Below are 18,013 nucleotides of genomic sequence, written 5' to 3'. Positions count from 1 at the left end.
TACTGTAAGCAATGTGCGCCTATGAGGTATGATGATTTCACTTTCATTCGGAGTTTGCAGTTCAGCCTATGAACCCTATTTTGGACCCAGTTCTTAGTCCAACGGGAAACTTATGAAAGTTGCATGTCATAGGCTTGAGACAACAGTCATGCAACTCCTTGCAAACTATAGATGGAGATTCACAAATAGACTTGAATAAATGTGCTCTTCTTATCTTAGTTTGATCTTTTATTTTGTTGGGTGTGTTTAATTCATTTGAACTACACTCAGTGTTTGGGTGTTACTTTTGTAATAATTGGCTGTAACTCTGATGAACAAAGGCCGGGATGTTTTATTCCATTATCTAAAAAAAATAACATATATATTGTGGAAATTTAAAAACTATCGTAGATAGGATGTGAAAATTAAAACATATGATATTTTTTTACATAGTTCAAAGATGGAGAAGGTAACAACTCATCTTCACACAAATGCTAGGTGAGATATCGTATTTATCTCTTCTAATCTAGATCCCACTTCCCTCCACTTCTTGCCTCACGCCCGTCAAACCTGACTCCACATTAACGACTGTCCTTCCACCCAATTCCCCGCATCCTTGCATCACATCTCCAACCCCTGCCTCCACGCGATCTTCCACAATCGTACCCCCCACCTCTGAAGCTTGCATAACCCCCGACGAACCTGTCTGCACCTGCGGGCCCGCGCTTACATCATTGGCATCGCATGATTAAACATCAGCACGCGCACTTCCCTCCGTTTTCGATGCCGACAGGGGGCTGCTAGGGGGTGTAAAGTTTCGTTTCGGTCGTGTCAGACGACATGCAGGGGGGGCAATGGCTGCCAACGGAATCTATAATAATTCGATACTAGGTCAACTGTACCATCGGACTTGTAAGAACATGTAAAATGTACCACACGAGGTTGTACCAGCTGTGTGCAGTCCTCCGGCACGGGTTAAGTGTCCTGCATAGATCTTCCCCTCTCTCCCAAAGAAGAGATGTTCGCTTCATAGCCTTCTCTTCCGAGATAAACCCTACAAAGGATCCTAATCGTGCTAGCCTTTCATGGACTCTTCTTGGATTTCCTTTCAGCTGCGCCCAGCACCTCTCTAGTTTCTCTACGAGATGGAGATGGCTCATTCTCTAGTTTTCCTACGAGATATAAGTCAGTTTCTATCGTACTTTGAAGTTCAGGAAGGAGTTATTAATTAAGACGAAGAAGAACTGGGTGGGGATATGCCTTTCCCATAACAATAGAAAGAATCAAAGCCAATATACACTATAACTATAGAGTTTTCGCCTACCTATGAAAAAGTGAGATGAGAGCTTTTAAATATAAGCATAAACGAATTCCTAGCCGAGCCCTATACTTACCTGCTTGTACGGTCAATGCCCTAGTAGACATCAACTTGTTCATAAACTCCAGCCTTATCTACTGCCTTTCGTTGCTTGACGGCAGATCGATCTAATCCTCGGCTCCACGAAGCGAAGGCCCTGTTCCCAGCTAAAAACAAACCTCTCTAGTCTAATAGCAACAAACAAAACGAAGACTGATCCCCAAAAGATTGAAGAAAGCCTGCAGATATCTAGGTTGGAAAGCGTACATTCCCTTTGTCAGAGGTTAGTGGAGGAGGTAATGGAGTAGGTGTTTCTGGTCGTGGCTTCGGTGGTACTGGTCGCGGGACGGGAGGTGCCATTTATAGAAAAGATTGGCTACAATAGCACTTTATGCACTTCATAATATTCTCTTTTATAAGAAGAGCGTCGGCTTGGAAGAAGAAAATGAAATACGAACAACCGCGCTGGTCGTAATAGATCGACTTGAATGCGTCTTCTTGCTCCAGCATTCAAGTTCCATTTCAAGGGAGGACGACGTACCATGATACTTTCAGTTTTGTCGAGCCCTGCTTTGGTCTCTGGTTTGATGGTTGTACGTGCTAAAAATCCTACTATTGCCTATGCTTGCTGCTCGCTCAGTGTCAGTAGAAGGGAAGAAAAGATGGTCACTTCTTTTAGGAACACGGCGAGCCTTACTTACGACTGTTGCACTTCACTCGCAGCTCGTTCATTCACTTGCTCATGAACTCGCTGCTTCGCCAGAAATGATCCCCTTATTCCCGTGTCTTCCGGCTACTTTATCCCCAACTTTGATTTCGCGTTTTTGTAAAATATATACACGAACCATTATGCCGAGGGGATCCCTCTGGATCCATTTCACATCGATAACGCGCCCTCTTCCACCTATCGGTAGTTTGAGAGAAGTTTCTTTTGAAGTGGTCGCTACGGCTTACGCAGTGGATCTTCGGGCAACCAACCCGGCACATCCAATTCCGATCAACAACTTGGAGGTATGGCTGAGTGGCTTAAGGCATTGGTTTGCTAAATCGACATACAAGAAGATTGTATCATGGGTTCGAATCCCATTTCCTCCGGCACGGAAGTAGAACGGGCGGGCGAAATTACGTGAGAGAAAGAACCTCAGATTGATGGAGTCCGCCGTCGGACAGAATAGCACTACTTAGTGACTAGGAGCGGAGCGCCCCTTTCTTGTTCTTGGTGGCGTCTATAGCGAAGAAGACCTTCCCGAACGAGGGCCGTCCAGTCCCTGGCCGGCTCTCGGTTCTTGAGCAAACTCCTCCACTGGGATGCTCATAGATGAAGAAAAGAGACTTTAGGCAAGTGGTTCTGGTAGCTCAGCTGGTTAGAGCAAAGGACTGCAAATCCTTTTTTGCTTGTTTCAGTGGGAAGAGCAAGGGGCATTGCCCTTGAAATCCTTCAGTGGTTCGATTCCACCTCAGAACGAAAGAAAATGCAAGTGAAAGAGAATTGTAGGACAAGAGCTGATGGATGATAGAACAAAAGAGATGGATAGAGGCGAGAGAGATTGAGTGGAGGGTTCGAATCGCAAGATTCCTATTGGTGCGGAAATGGGTAGAGGTAAAGCGAAGCACAGAGACCAGACCACCGGATCCCCCCTTTTCAATTGACATAGTTTGACCAGTGAACTCCCTGCTGCGTGCAATAGTTGTTCCGAGGACAATCAATGGGTATATAAAAGACCAACGAAACGACGAGTGAGAAGGATAAGGGGGAGAAGATATCGTATTTATCTCATAGGCTGTATTAAACCTTAAGCAATCAGGGTTAAGCTAGCTCATTGCCTGAAAGTGGAGCTCGTATTATACACCTTGACCCCCACCTTTTTTTAATCCTTCCTCCATATATATTGTTAGATAAGATAAGTCCCATAACTGCCTCATTCAGATCGATTCCAGTCGCCGCTACGGTCACATCAATCCGTTATGGCTCGGACCCTCTTAGCAGCTGGATCCTTCGGGAAGCCATAGTAGGGATTACGTCAGTACATTCTTAGGCGAGCAGTGGATTATATCACCCCTATTTTGGACCTTTCTTTTTTCGGCCGTGCCGTGAAGTGCAATTTTCTCATATGCGTTTTAGAGAGGTTGTCGAAAAAAGACGATCTATAGAGATTCCCCATCTCGGACTTGAAATTGGTGGAAATGAGCAAGTAGTACTTTCTTCGGATTCCGATCCAGAGTATGTTCCCATTCACTTGTTAAGGAAATGGCTATCAAGAACGAATTAACCCTTTATTCCTTTTTTTCTTTTTAAATACCCCTCGGGGAAAGAAGAATAGGACAAAAGATATGGAATGCAATACAAAAAAAAAGATCTTTATTTATTCTTTCCGTCGTTTATCCATATTCATACAGAATTCTTCATGAACTAATACCCAAAAGGACATTCATTCATTTCTTTCTTCCCCGTCGACCACTACGACTAAAACGACGCGACAAATCAAGACCCGGAAAGGATAAGGGCCGGTGGTGGGCATTTGGGAAAGTCGGGCCGATCGGGTGTCTTCATTCAAGCGAGGGTACAGAGGAAGAACGAAACGAAGTGAGAGGCCGGGGGGCAGGGCAGAGAGCCTCATAAAAAGCTTGATTCTAGTGATCAATATCAGGAATCCGAATTCCGGTGGGACGAGTTTCTGCCTCATACAGCTCGGGCCGAAGACCGGGGAAGCTGAGGAGAGATGGGGAAACCCAACTGCTGCGTACTCTAGAAGCAAGATCGCGGGACGTCCCTATAACACATCGCTGACGTCCTCAAGGCTTTCGTTGTCGAAGAGTGAAAGATCTCACAAGTCCTCCATACGTCAGTTTCTATTCCAGCCCAGCAACGAAGTGCCCGTCGGTCTGCAACATTCCTCGATGCTCGAAAGCGGATGGCTTCCTTACGAAAAGAGTAAGAGCGCTGTGTTTTTCTCAGGGCAGTTCCCGAGCCGGGTTCCCTGGATCCATTCTGACCTAATTGGATGAATGAAGAAGGGGGCGAGCAGATACGACGGCCTCTTTTTAGCCGAATAAAGCCGGATTGTCGATCACCGGCGACCCAAACGGCACATATATAGCCTTGCAGGTGCGAAGCGCGCGGGCTCGCCAGTGGTCCACACGCTAGCTAGCTTTGCCGAAGTGGGGGTAAACTTCAGCGAAAATGGATTTTTGCTTGTGACTGGTGACCGGAATCTCTCTTAATTGTTTTTACAAGTGTGTATTTATTAAATCCCTCAGTGAAAATAAAAGGATGGTGTTATAAAAAAAATGGTATTTTAATAGTGTGGGTACACGTCGAAATCGCACGGGACACGTTGGCATCGCGTCTCGATATGTCGTTCATGCATTGCGATTGATCTATGAATTGAACTTTCGCGAGATCAAGGCACTCCTCGCTTAACGTGCATGTTGAACTTGCAGGCGGTGTCGCAGCCGTACGTAGCCGTCTAGCCGATGGACGTAGTAGGGTGGCATGGGTATAGTACTCGTAGCAATTGCCGGTGTTTCACCGGTTTCGATCGGTAGCGTCGCATGCATTACGAGAGTTGGGGGCTCGTACGCTAGTTAGCACTTAACACCACCGTGCGTTTATACGATTTCCCCGGTTTGGTTTCAGGAAATGCCGACGGCCGATTCTGCTTGGGGGAAGGAGAAAAAACGAAAAAAAAAATACGGAACTATTTCGGCTCGGTTCTGGTTTACGGTTGAAACAGGCTGTTTCTCGCGCGAGCCGCGAGGTTGAGGTGGAGCCGTGGAGGTACCGCGTGGTGGTGAGGCATCGAGGCCCATGGCATAGTGGAGATTCTGGATAGGAATAAGTTCACTTTCGGTCTCTCTATTTATTGCCCAGTCCGATTTTCGTCCATTGACCGTAAAACCGGATACAACTCATCCCCTAACTTACGAAAACCGGGCAAACGAGGTCCCTCAATGATTTTGAAGGCAGTTTTAGCTGACGTGGCACTTATGTGGCAATTATATCTCGGAAAAATAATAAAAAGTGTGGCTCCACATGTCAGCTGCACACAAAAAATAATTTTAAAATTGTGGGGCCCACGTGGGCTCCACATGTCAGCCTCACTCCTCTCTTCTTCCCTCTCCCTTCTTCCCTCCTCACTTCCCTCACATGGAGTTGTCACGCCTAGCAATATAGGGCAATCACCACTGCAAGACGATGGGCTGGCAGTGGGCTGCAACCGTGACAAGAGAGAACGAAAGCCCAACCCAAAGTATAAGGGTGATCAATGGGTTAACTAATGATCTATAAATAGAGGCTAGGAGGGGAATGAAAGGGGGATGCTAATGAGCGGGTGAACGCCCCGGGCGATCACCCCCCAACCCCCTATATGCTAGTCTATCCCTTCCTTCTTTTCTTCTTTTCCTACTACACCATAAATTTTTAAAAAAATAAAAAAAACAATGTTGTAAAAAATTATGTATAGAAAATACTATATATGAAAAATATTTGAATTCAAATTCAAATTTAAAACGGGTATGTAAACTTTTGACTTATAAACTTTGGGTCTATAAACTAATATTTGAATTCAAATTCAAATTTGAATCGGGTATGTAAACTTTTGACTTATAAACTTTGGGTCTATAAACTTTAAGTGTATAAACTTTAGATGTATAGAAATACTATATTAAAAAATATTTGAATTCAAATTCAAATTTGAGTCGAATATATAAACTTTTGACTTAAAAACTTTGGGTCTCTAAACTTCAGGTGTATAAACTTTAGATGTGTAAATTTAAGGTGTACAAACTTTAGATGCATAAATTTACTAAAATAGAAAAGTAATGCGGTAAGAAAAAAAAGGAAACCACATGGAGGAGAGGGGAATCACGTCCTGATCGCCCCGGGCGATCACTCGCGCGATAGGACTTTCGAATGAAAGGGGACTTGAATTGTAATCTGAATCTATCACTATACTGATGAAATCTCTCCTCCTCGCCAACTTGTCTCTTTCTCGTTCAACTCTTCTGTCCGAAATTCTATCTCGACTCTTTCTTCCTCTGCAAGTTGGTAACAGGAGTATACGCGGTTCAGTCTTTTTTTTTTTTAAGGGAAGACTAGGCTCTTTCGCTCCGACCTGATTCAGTTTCGATCGGGTACGTACACGACATGCTGAAATTTGGAGACGTATACATTGATTTGAACCTGTAAATACTAAATACGGAACACGCCATGGAACGTAACAGAAGCAACTGTGACATGTGTTGGAATTTTCTCATCGAAAATTCAGAAAATATACAACTTGCGTGGTTTAGAGTAGAAAGTCGAATCTGAAACCTTAGGCACCGTTCCTATCAGCTACTCGGTTGAGCGCTACTACTACGTTTTCTGTGAGAGTTTCCTGAACCAGAACTATACCTATCCGCTCCCGGCCATCCAGCGGCGTGGACTCGGGGAGTTTTCGTCGTCTCCTTCGGCTCCGATCGATTTCCGCTTCTGCCCCCACGCGGATTCGGTTGGCAGCGCGGACTCGGGGACCGCTGCCGTCTCCCCTCGGTGCCGGCCGGAGAAACGCGCGCAGGCGATATGGAGCACGAACATATACATAGGCCACACCGGTAATGTCCAGGCGATATGGAACAGTGCAGGATGGGAATGGTTATGATATGGATTGAACTTAAACCGTTTCAAGTGAGTTCATTTATCCATGATTTAATAGGGTCAATCCATCATGAGTCTATTATATCAATATGGTCCATAGATATCCAAATGGATCATCTATGTCACTATTTCCTCCGTTTCACAATGTAAGTCATTCTAGCATTTCCCATATTCATATTAATATTAATGAATCTAGATAGATATATATGTCTAGATTCATTAACATCAATATAAATGTGGAAAATGCTAGAATAACTTACATTGTGAAACAGAGGGAGTAGTAGACAAAAAAAAATCTTATTATATGTATGTAAAACTCGGACCCAAAATTTTAAAACTCGCGTTCACATTTTAAAAACTTATCAAATTTAGTTGAATTTTGTAGAGATGATTTATTATATGGAGAAGCAACTTTGTACAAATTTTAAGCCATTTAGACATGCGGGGCCCACGATGCATTACTAAGATTCTAGTTACATGTATGTAAAACTCGGACCCAAAATTTTTAAACTCGCGTTTACACTATAAAAACTTGTTAAATTTAGTTGATTTTTGTATATGAATGATTTATTATAAAAAGAAGCAACTTTGTATAAATTTTTGAAACATTTATATATATGAAGTCATTTTGGGTCGAACCCCTTGAACCTAGGTTCTAATGGTTTGAACCATTTGATCCATTTACATTTCTAGAGCGACCCTAAGAATCCACTATGACAAATTTAGAGGTAGATTCAGTGGATAAATGGATTGACCCTACTCATTCCCGCTGGTCACTACTGTAATCACCACTTCCAACACGCAGTTGAGAGCAACCTTGGCGACGCGCTTCGCCGCTCGACGCTTCCAACCATGCTGCGGCCAGCGGCGGCCGCTGGCGCCGCCGGCCTCCATCAGCAGCGGCGTGCACCGCGGGTGCACGTCGACGTCGCACTCCACGCAGCGGTACATGCAGCGGCCGGCGTCGGAGGTCTCCCTGCAGGTGACGCACCGCCGGCTGGCCGTGAGGACGGAGAGCGTGAGCTCGTGGTCGCGATGGCGCCGGCCGAGCTTGACTCGCTTCGGCAGGGTGAGGCAGGCCTCGTGGACGTCGAAGCCGCCGCACGCGCCGCCGCCGCATCTGTAGCCGTAGCTGCCGCCGGAGATGGTGCGGTCGCACACGTTGCAGACACCGGCAGCGCCCCGCTTGCCGCCGTAAACGCGCCTCGTTAGCGAGTGCTCCGGGTGTAACCACGTAGTGTATCTGGCGGAAGCCATATTGATATATCGATGTATCGAATCGCTAGCTTCGTGTGGCCTAGCTGTGGGCTGATAATGCTTGGTTTTCGTTGTGCAGGAGGTGAATGCTAGTTGTCCTGAATGGCATGTGTGTGTGTATATATATAGTAGTTTCGACTTTCGAGTCATCGGTCTTAGCGGTGTTTTTTTTCAATACAGACAAAAGATATGTCAAAATTATGACTTGTATACACGGTAAATGTGATAAGTACGTCAGTTAGCCACATTCACCCGGAGCATGCACTTGAAACTCGAAAGAATAGTCTAGATTTGTTGTTGCGCTTAACACGTGTGCAATTTATTTTATATAAATTTCACAAAACTACGGGTATATTTGAGTAATTTATTATAAGCTACAGATTTAAAATAATATATCACAAAACTATATATTTAACACTAAAATTACCATAAAAGTTGAGTATCACAAAACTAAATATTTAACATCAATTTAATCACAAAACTTGGACGTTGATAATTCAAACATAACATTAGTACTAAGAATTTAAATCCTAAAATCTGTAGTTTAACTAATTTTATTATTAAATTTGTAGTTTTGCCATACCTAGTTTTAAACTTGTAGTTTTATGATAATATTATATAAAATATATAGCTTTGTGATACACCAACTTAAATCTGTAGTTTTGTGATAATTTAGTAAAAGTGTCTATATTTTTGTAAATTTTACTCTATTTTTTCAATATATTTATTGATAAATTTTCTTCTAAAAGATTAATAGATGTAAATATAACATAATTATAGTGTAATTATATTATAATTTGAATTTAACTATGTAACTTTTAAAAATCGCACGGTAACACGTTATTTGCGGGAAGCAGACGTCTCGTGATGGAGGGACGCGCAGTAATACGTTATTTCCGCAAAGCAGACATCTTGCGACGGAATCCCCTCACCTTTACGCATGCTATGGTTTTTTTCTTCCCGCTTGCATACAGGTTACATTTGATAAAGTTTTAGGAGAAAAAAATATCAACAAATGTGTAGCAATATCTTTTTTTTTTCTTCATATTGACAAGGATCCATGGTAAATGTGTATAAGTTTCAATTTTAAGTTACAATATTATTTAGTTCATCCAGAAAAGGTAAAAAAATACACTTGAGAGTTGTTTCATATCGATCTAGTGTTGGAAAAGGTAATTGATGATAGATTAGGGGAGAGATGAAACAATTGATATGGAATTTTAGGGGTTTTCTTCACAGCCTTTGTTGTTGAGCTCCCTTTTTTTTTCGTTGCTAATTAACATGGAAAGTGAACAAAATAACACTAATTAAAATCTGTTGAAGTTAACATCCAAAATTCCTTTGGGTTTTAAGAATAACTATATGGTAAACTAGCCTGGCAGAGCAAATTGTTATGCATAGTTCTATGTTTTCCTTGGGGCTCCCCCTCTCAAAGATTCCTGCGGCGATGGAGATGAAAAGAGCCGGTGGCGTGTCGTAGGGTCCTTGTGCCATCTAGAAGAAGGTTGGCTCTGCCATTGCTCCGTCGGTCGTTGTGTCCTAGTGCTCATTTTCCTCAACGACGGGGAGCGGCGGTGGTGGTAGGCGGGGAGCCCAGGCATTGGTGGCGGTGGTAGCTAGTTGGCCTACGGTGGTTTGACGATGGTAACATGGGATGTTGGCACGACTAAGGTGGTGTCGACGACATCCAGTGTGGATCCAGTCTAATGGCCAGATCGCCCTTCAAGTGAGCAAGGAGGCTACAGCAAGAAAGATAGACGGCGGGTTTATTAGCGGTGTCGGCGGCAACAAGTGTATCTAGATCAAGCCTAATGGTCAGATCGATAGTGAGCAAGGCGGCTACAATGAGGAGCTGAAGCGAAATTTGCTGACGATGGCTAGGCGCGACTCTATATCTAGTACCTAAGTGCCACTAGTTCTGATGTGTTTGTGCCCGAATTCGTCCGTACGTATAGTTGCAACTTGTGTTGGAGGATCTTCTTCTTCACTTTATCTGGATGATGTTAGCGTGCGAAGGCACAAGGGGCTAGGAGCTATCGGATCTAGATTGATTGAATCGGCAACATGGGGATTAGAGATGGATAGGTTGAGGATGTGGGTACTACATTAGTTTAGGCGGCGTTTCAACTTTCAACGACTTAGTGTCGTTTTTGGTTCGGCAGGACTCGTCAAATAAGAGAACATCTTGGTTTAGTCTTACAGTCTTTTTCCATTTTATTTTGTTTATTTTGTAGTTTTCAAGTTATGAGACCTGGAATATACGTATTTTCTGTGTTCCTTGTGTATATCCACTTGATATATAGACCAGAATTTTATTTATTATTAAAAAAGGTTGTATTATTTGTAGTGATTATGAATGCATCGGTGAGATAGTCTTTTTAGTTTCACTTCCGTGAAACTCGGTAGGAGATTCATTCTATTTGGTTTGACCCAAACAGTAAGTGACTATGAGTGAGCGTGTTGAATCGGTGGAGCATGTGTACTGTATACTTTTCTTAATCCCAAGTTCATGATAAGCATAAATTGAGAAGTCAGCGATCCCCGATTCCTTGCAACCCCCTTGACCTTGGTGGCAGAGGAAAACAACAAAGCTTTCTAACTTGACACGCATTGACATTCGAAAGTACGTGTGCATGACTTGGTCAAATACTTACTAGTAGTTACTCGTACCAACATCCATCGTACTCAGGTCGTGCTTTTTATGGGCTGGCCGCACGAGGGCTACTGGGCTTTAGCGGTTGCACGCACGCAAGACCGCAAGTCCGCTTAAGCATTTTCCAGAGGGTCTAGTACACAAATGTTCGCTATTAGACAGTCACGCGAACAGTTCCGACAACCTTCCTCTTACTCGTACGTGTAACCACGTCTGCATGCAAATATCTGTTACTAATACGTGTACGTGTTCACATGAGAGTTGCTCTAAGCCTGCCTTTTTCAAAGACCAAGTCCACCTATACATATGTTATTTAATTCTCCTAGAATCATACACGTGTACGCGTGTGCTTGTTATCTGTAATAATCGCACAAAACATTCTTGGCGTTTGTCGCTCAATCATGCCTCGAACGTGCCAGTTGGAACACGTACGTGACATAGCTACGTACACGTGATAAGATATGTGGACAGTCTGGTTGTTAGTTTGAGAAGATTAGTGGTGAAAACAAGCGGTACGGTTGGATTATAACATTATACGTCCAACATTATAACATTCTCGTATCCTAACCCATATTTTAAAAAACTCAAAGCCGAATATACAGCTAGTATCTTGGATAAGATATCACTCATCTCATATCTTATCTTATATTATTTCTTTCTAATCGAATTCGGAAATGGATATCTATTTATATCTCTAATTTATAGGTATTAAATATAAGAAAATAATTAAGTGTTCAATGAGATACATCAGAGTAAAAAAATGTACAATATTACATATGAACTCGTAAATAGTGATTAAACAATCTTTTATCATGTTTGTAGGTGGATTTATAACATATTTTCATATATGTTTTATAATATAGAACATATGGGCATATACAAGTCTTTATGTATTATAACACATTTTTTTACGCATTCGGATTTATACTCAGATAGTACCGGGTATCACATTTTCTCTCCTATATTCTTCCTGTGAGCCTCGGATCGGGTGGGTGATCAGGAATTACCCATCCCTTTTTCACCCCTACGAAAGATATGCAACTATTTGTATGTGCGGTGAAATGATTACTCCAAAAATTCTACAAGTGGTATCCTTTTGGAGTTATCTAAAAATATTTCGCAAGTATTCCAAAAATAAAGACAAAAATCAGATATAACTAGGTGTAATTACATTGTAGTTACATTATATATAGTTCCGTCCTAAAATGTTGCCATCTAGGATAGGCTTTTGTTCATGTTCGTTGTCCTTATCATGGTTATGTATACCACGTACCCAATAGTAATCGACTAAACTCGGTGGGGTCCACCATATACCAAGTCTTATACGGAATCGTACCTTATATATACCAAGAAAGGAAAAGAAGAGTTCTACGTGGAAACTATAAGGACTACTCATATTGTATCCATATTGGTCTCCCTAGTTCTACTTGGATAAGAGGACATCTATGGATATAAATACAAGACTCCCTAGGACGAAAGGGGACACAGACCAATGCACAAGCCAATACGCCGACAAACATCGACATTAGATATTATTCTAGACAGACCCAATCTGGTGCCTACAGAGGTCAACAAGAGGGATCTAGCGCTATCTCTGATCTCGACGAGTTCATATTCGAGGAGGAAGACTATCCCGTCGTCGACTATGTATTGGTGTTCGTGCCATCATGTCCACGACGGCTAACTAGGTTATCACCAAGAGTATCCCAATAATCAATTACCAAAACTATGTTTTTTTGGATTTTCTAAACTGAATATAGAAAGTGGGAAACCTATCTCTCCAAAAGAAAGCCTAATCTCCAAAAGTTGATAAACTTTTGGATAAAAGTGACATGTTTTTCAAACTGCTACACGGTGTGTTTCGTGCGAAAACTTTCTATATGAAAGTTGTTCTAAAATATCAGATTAATCCATTTTTCACGTTCGTAATAATTAAAACTCAATTAATCACACGTTATTACCACCTCATTTTACGTGAAACACTTAATCTTTATCTTCATCTTCAAGAGATTTATACACCACCTAAAATTGATTTCCTATAATAAAATGTGGGCCTTCCCTTTAACTACCAATAGAGAAAATTAGTTTTCTGCCCCTCTTCTATGCACGCTCCTCCTTCATCTCATTATTTTTTTTTCTTTGTAAGCGCGAGAGAGCGATTGGGAAAAAATTTGCTCCCTCGAAATGGAGGAACGAGATATCCTGGATTATTCGAAGACAGATTAGAGATTCTATTGGTTACGATTTTTTGACTAAAATTTTTTAAATCTAATGATAGAAAATAGAATAATAAAGCTGTTGGTAATGCTCTTATTCCGCTTTTGTTCCACCGTCGCGGGAGCCTGGCCCATCGGGGTAGTACAGCACACTAACCAACGTATTTAAAATTAAAAATATAAAAACGCCATTAGGCGACTTTACGAAAAACTCAACTAATCATTTATTAATAACAGGTAACCGAGCATTGGTCCATTTTTTTTTCAAAAAAGAAGGGAACCATCAGTAGAATTTTTGGTGTATAATCGTTTCACAATAAGTCACAACACATAAAAAGAGTTGCATATCTTCCGAAACTGAAGACCAAACAGTCCACGCGTACGTATATGCTTTAACTAGCTAGCTAGGCAGCTATAGGCCTATATAGAGCTGTGTCACGGGTGTTCAAACTGGCACGTTCGCATGATCGAACGAACACTGCTACAAAATATCAAATATGTGTCGGCGCTATAGGTGTCGAAAGTACTAAATTTGATACCTATAGGCATTTTCCCAGCTCCGTAGATTGAAATCGTAAAGAACCGGCACCTTTATTTCTAAATAGGTACCGATCGGCACCTAAAACCTGTGTTAGATAAATGTGTCGGTCATAGTAAGAAAACAGACACCTTTAATTTGTTATTGGTGAAACCGACACCGGAAAAAATCGAGCCGAGCCGACTGCTTTTTATCTCCTTGACCAGGTCACCCTTATCCACCTGCGAGCCGCCCGTGCTTCTCTCTCTCCCTCTCCCCACCCTCTCTCTCTCTTTCTCTCTTTCTCTTAGCAGCCCGGTGGAGGTGGCGGTAGCGGCCCGATGGCACGCTCTCCCCACCGCCAAATCCGGAACGAGGGGAGGCGGCGGCAACCCAGCGACCCGGGGTGGCGCCGCCGTCCCCACTGGCCACCGCTCTCTCTCTCTCTCTCAACGGCCCAGTGGAGGAGGTGGTGACGGTGGCCCGGTGGCACGCCCTCCGCTCCGCCAGATCTGGTGGAAGGGGAGGCGGCGGCAGCCTAGCGACTCGGCGGTGGCGCTCTCCCTCAGCCAGATCTGGAGGAAGGCAACGGCGGGGAGGCGGCGGCACATCCTCGGGTTGTCGGGCGATGGCGGCAATGGTGGTGAAGGCCCTCGTCCTCGTTAACATCCGACGACGTAGGTGGTGGTGGAGAAGGCCGGCGCGGAGGGCGATGTGACGGCCTGCTACGCGAAGTGTTATGTGTTCTGTGCTGTGTTCATGATGTTCTTGACATGTTTTTGAAGTTCTTGATTTGTGTTCTTGATGTACTTGGCTTGATTCGTGTTTGGATCAGCTTGATTCGAGCCGAGCCGGTATTATTTTAGGCTCGTTCATCCTTGTAGGTGCCGGTTCTAAACCATCAACACATATTTAGTTTCATATCTGTACCACCTGTGAAGTTCCGGTTGACAAATCCGACATCTATGTATGTGGGGTTGGCAACCGGCACCACAAGGCCTTTATGTGGTAGTGGAACTCGACAACTCGTTACGACAAACGCCAAGAAAGTTTTGTGCGATTATATTATTACAGATAACACGTTGAAACAGCACACGCGTGTTATACGTACGTATACGTAACTGACAAATCGCTCTCGGACGAAAGTTCAGCTGGCTAGCTGTACCAGTAATTAATCGTTCGAGCTCAACGAAGCTTGCAGGGCGTTAATGACGGCCACCATGCCATTGGCAGCTGGGAAATCTGCCGCCAGCTGCTGCTCCGCGACCACGACGAGAAACCTCGCGACGGCGGGGGCTGGAGCAGCAGCAGCTCCGCCGCACGAACCCCTCGCGCCGTCAGGACCACTGCTACCCTGATCCTCGCCGTCCGGCGCCGGCGGCGGCGGGACGCCGGAAACGCAGCCGCCGATGTGGAGCACGAACATGCAGGAGGCGCAGCGGTAGTGCCGCGTGCGCACGGTGGAGCAGTCTCGGCGGCAGACGGAGCAGACCCGGGCCATCTCGGCGGGTTTGCACGGGCCGGACGTCAGCCGGGACGGGATGAGCTCGGTGTGGGTGAGCGCGTGCTTCCGGTGGAGCGGGCTGCGGATCTCTCCCGGCAGCATCGTGCACAGCGGGTGCGCGGCGAACCCGCACCTCCGCGCGCCGCAGCGGTAGGCGAGGTGGCCGTGTTGGAAGGGCCCCCGGCACAGGGTGCACGGCCACGATCCATCCGCCGCCGTGACCTGTCTGAGCGCGAGGTTGTGCGACCACGGATGCCCGAAGAAGTTGGGAGGTGGAGTTATCATTTTCTCCGGGAAGAAGTCGGCGCAGGCCTCGTGGATGTCGAAGTCGCAGTGGTCGCAGCGGTAGCCGGCGCCGGCGACGACGCGAGTCCCGCAGATGCGGCAGACGTGGCGGCTGCTCGGCTGCCGCTCGCCGCCGCCGTACTGTGTCTTGAGAAGCGGGTGCTGTGGATGGGCGAAGTGCGTCCGGCTCTCGGTCAGCTGATTGCCGGACGCTGCTGCCATGATAAGCTATTGATGATTTGACGTTTGTGCTAGCTTTGATATATGTGCTTCATTCACAGGGTTCCTCGTGCACTTAAAAAGGGTTCATATGTCAACTCTGATTTCTGAACAATGTACTATTAGTAGCTTACGGTTTTTCGTTCTGATCGAAATTGGTTTTAACTTTTAAGATGTGTTGAACTTTTCCACGTCGCGAACTATGTATGAAACAGCTGGCGCTAATAGTGTAATTTACAAGTAAAGTCAATTTTGAGATCGAGCCTGATATGTAGGCAGTTTTAATTCCCTCTACGCACTGATCGAATTGAAGCGGCCCATAGTATATAGGTGCACTCACTGTATTGCTACTTGCTCCTTGTGCTAGCTTACATGCATACAGAAACATTCAGCGACGACTCGAGGTTACTCAATGAGTTCTAAACATAAAAAAAGAGGGGTCAGCGGCAATCGCCGTCTCGCACACGTACGTACGATCAATACCTTCTTCCCGACCGCATATGCACAGGCGAGCCAGGACCGCGTGTACACTGTGCAGCGCTACTGTGTAGACCGACAGGAGAGGGCCGGAACAGGGTCCAATATTGTTTGAAATTTCAGAAATTTTCACATTGTTGTGTGCTACTGTATTAGTGTTTTTGTGCGAGGATCGACTTCATCGTCTCTCATACGTCGCCGGTGTCATGGAGGCGCGCAGAGGATAACAGAGGGAGAGATAGGGTAAAAAGAAATAGACGCGCAGAGGATAACAGAGGGAGAGATAGGGTAAAAAGAAATACTCCGGTAGCTTAGGTTCAATCGACCTAACGAAGCATCATAAGGACGTAGCTAGGGGTAGTCCTTGTGGGCTCGGGACTACCCCAATTTTGACCAAGAAATCCCCTACACCTCATAAAAAATTAGGCCCAAATAACCAAATCCAATAGACCAAACTAAAATTAGCAACCCAACCCCAAGAAAAACGTTGAGCTGTGAACTCTGCAAGAGCTGCCCGAAAGACACTGATCATCTTTTCCTCAACTGTCCCTTGGCCTCAGCTTTCTGGGATATGATTCAAGTAGCACCCTTATAACATCTATGAATTTGCTTCACTCCAACACCCTGATGGACAACATTTTGGCTCTTCAGAGTAATATCTTCTTTATTCTCTGTTGCTGGCGCCTGTGGAATCATCGAAACAAAGCTGTCTTTCAGAACCAGCCCCCCTCCATTTCTCGGCTCAATAGAAGTTGTATTCAGGATGCTCAGCTCTGGGCACATCGCTTTAAACCTCCTCTTAAAGCACTCCTCCCTCTCTGGCTATCGCTGTTTAATGCTTCTCTTGCTCTTCTCTAGTCCCTGTTCTTTAGCTCTTTTGTAGCTTTTAGTTTTCCCCTTTTATTTTGGCCTCGTCTTTGTACAGTTCCTCTGTAATTCTCTTACTTCTTTTAATCCAATTTAGGTGGGGCCTCCCCCTCCCCCCCCTCCCTAAAAAAAAGAAAAACGTTGAGAGTGGAGGACGAGGGGATGGCTAATGCGCGCATACGCGCCAGCGATTTAGCTGGCGCGCACGCCAGCTATCCCCTTCCGCCGGTCCTTTTCTTTTTTTGCGTATTCGCACTTTTTTCTCTGATCTTAGGCGTGTTTTCTTCGTTTCTTTTTTATTTTTTAATCATTCCCACACCTCTTTACAAATAAATATAGAATTGAAAGAAACCGAAAAGGCGGAAAAACGAAAAAAAAAGAGTGCGAGAAGCTACGAACTAGGAAACGCTCGCGATTTACTAACCTGGCGCGTTTGCGCGGATTAGCAATCCTGGGTGGACGAGCCGTTACAACGCTACTCCCTACTCCCTGTCTTCCTCCCTTCAACTTCGCCCGATGCCTGTACCATGCGCGGTTGCGGAGTCGCCGACGAGGCGACACCCGTGTCTCAAGTCGCACCACCGCCACCCGTGCGCCGTGCCGCCGTGGATACACCACCCACCGTCCTCGTGGCGCCTTCTGCAGGACATTCCACAGCCATCTCCGCTCTGGTGCTCTCGGCCAGCCAAGCGACCACAGCCTCCCGCTCCCGCTGCAGCGCTCGGCGCCTCGGCCGCTTGCCCGCAGCCATGCAGCCTTTGCTTCAATTCCGGCGGAACGGAACGGCGCCTTCCCCTGCAGGTAGTGAACAACTGCCTCTACTCCCCTTCCTTTGGCTGACTAGCTCAGTAGTTATGTGTCTGTGTAGGTAATGGCTTCAAAAATAGATTTCTGATTTGTGAGTCTGTGAATAAGTGAATAACTGAATATACAATTTGTAAATTGTGATTATTGTTTAGTGAATGTGTCATTGTAGTTTGTAGGATTGGTAAAGCATGAAGAGGAGCAGGGATATTGATTAGTGAATGTGTCATTTTAGCTTGT

General features: G+C 44.7%; 2 protein-coding genes across 2 annotated transcripts; both read right to left on the bottom strand.

Annotated features, from left to right (window-relative positions):
• Positions 1-7,646: 7,646 nt before the first annotated feature.
• Positions 7,647-8,383, bottom strand: LOC127780798 (uncharacterized). Its single transcript, XM_052307769.1, has one exon. The coding sequence runs from the start codon at positions 8,379-8,381 to the stop codon at positions 7,731-7,733; it is 651 nt and encodes a 216-aa protein (XP_052163729.1). The 5' UTR covers positions 8,382-8,383; the 3' UTR covers positions 7,647-7,730.
• A 6,145-nt stretch (positions 8,384-14,528) lies between these two features.
• LOC127780715 (uncharacterized) lies at positions 14,529-15,655 on the bottom strand. Its single transcript, XM_052307674.1, has one exon. The coding sequence runs from the start codon at positions 15,626-15,628 to the stop codon at positions 14,789-14,791; it is 840 nt and encodes a 279-aa protein (XP_052163634.1). The 5' UTR covers positions 15,629-15,655; the 3' UTR covers positions 14,529-14,788.
• Positions 15,656-18,013: the final 2,358 nt, after the last annotated feature.

Source organism: Oryza glaberrima, chromosome 7 (genome assembly GCF_000147395.1).
Source record: "Oryza glaberrima chromosome 7, OglaRS2, whole genome shotgun sequence".
Classification (NCBI taxonomy): domain Eukaryota; kingdom Viridiplantae; phylum Streptophyta; class Magnoliopsida; order Poales; family Poaceae; genus Oryza; species Oryza glaberrima.
This window is presented reverse-complemented; position numbering and strand designations above follow the sequence as displayed.

Excerpts from the sequence above, each read along its gene's own strand:
- LOC127780798 (XM_052307769.1), bottom strand. The coding sequence starts at position 8,381 with ATGACTCGAAAGTCGAAACTACTATATATATACACACACACATGCCAT.
- LOC127780715 (XM_052307674.1), bottom strand. The coding sequence starts at position 15,628 with ATGGCAGCAGCGTCCGGCAATCAGCTGACCGAGAGCCGGACGCACTTC.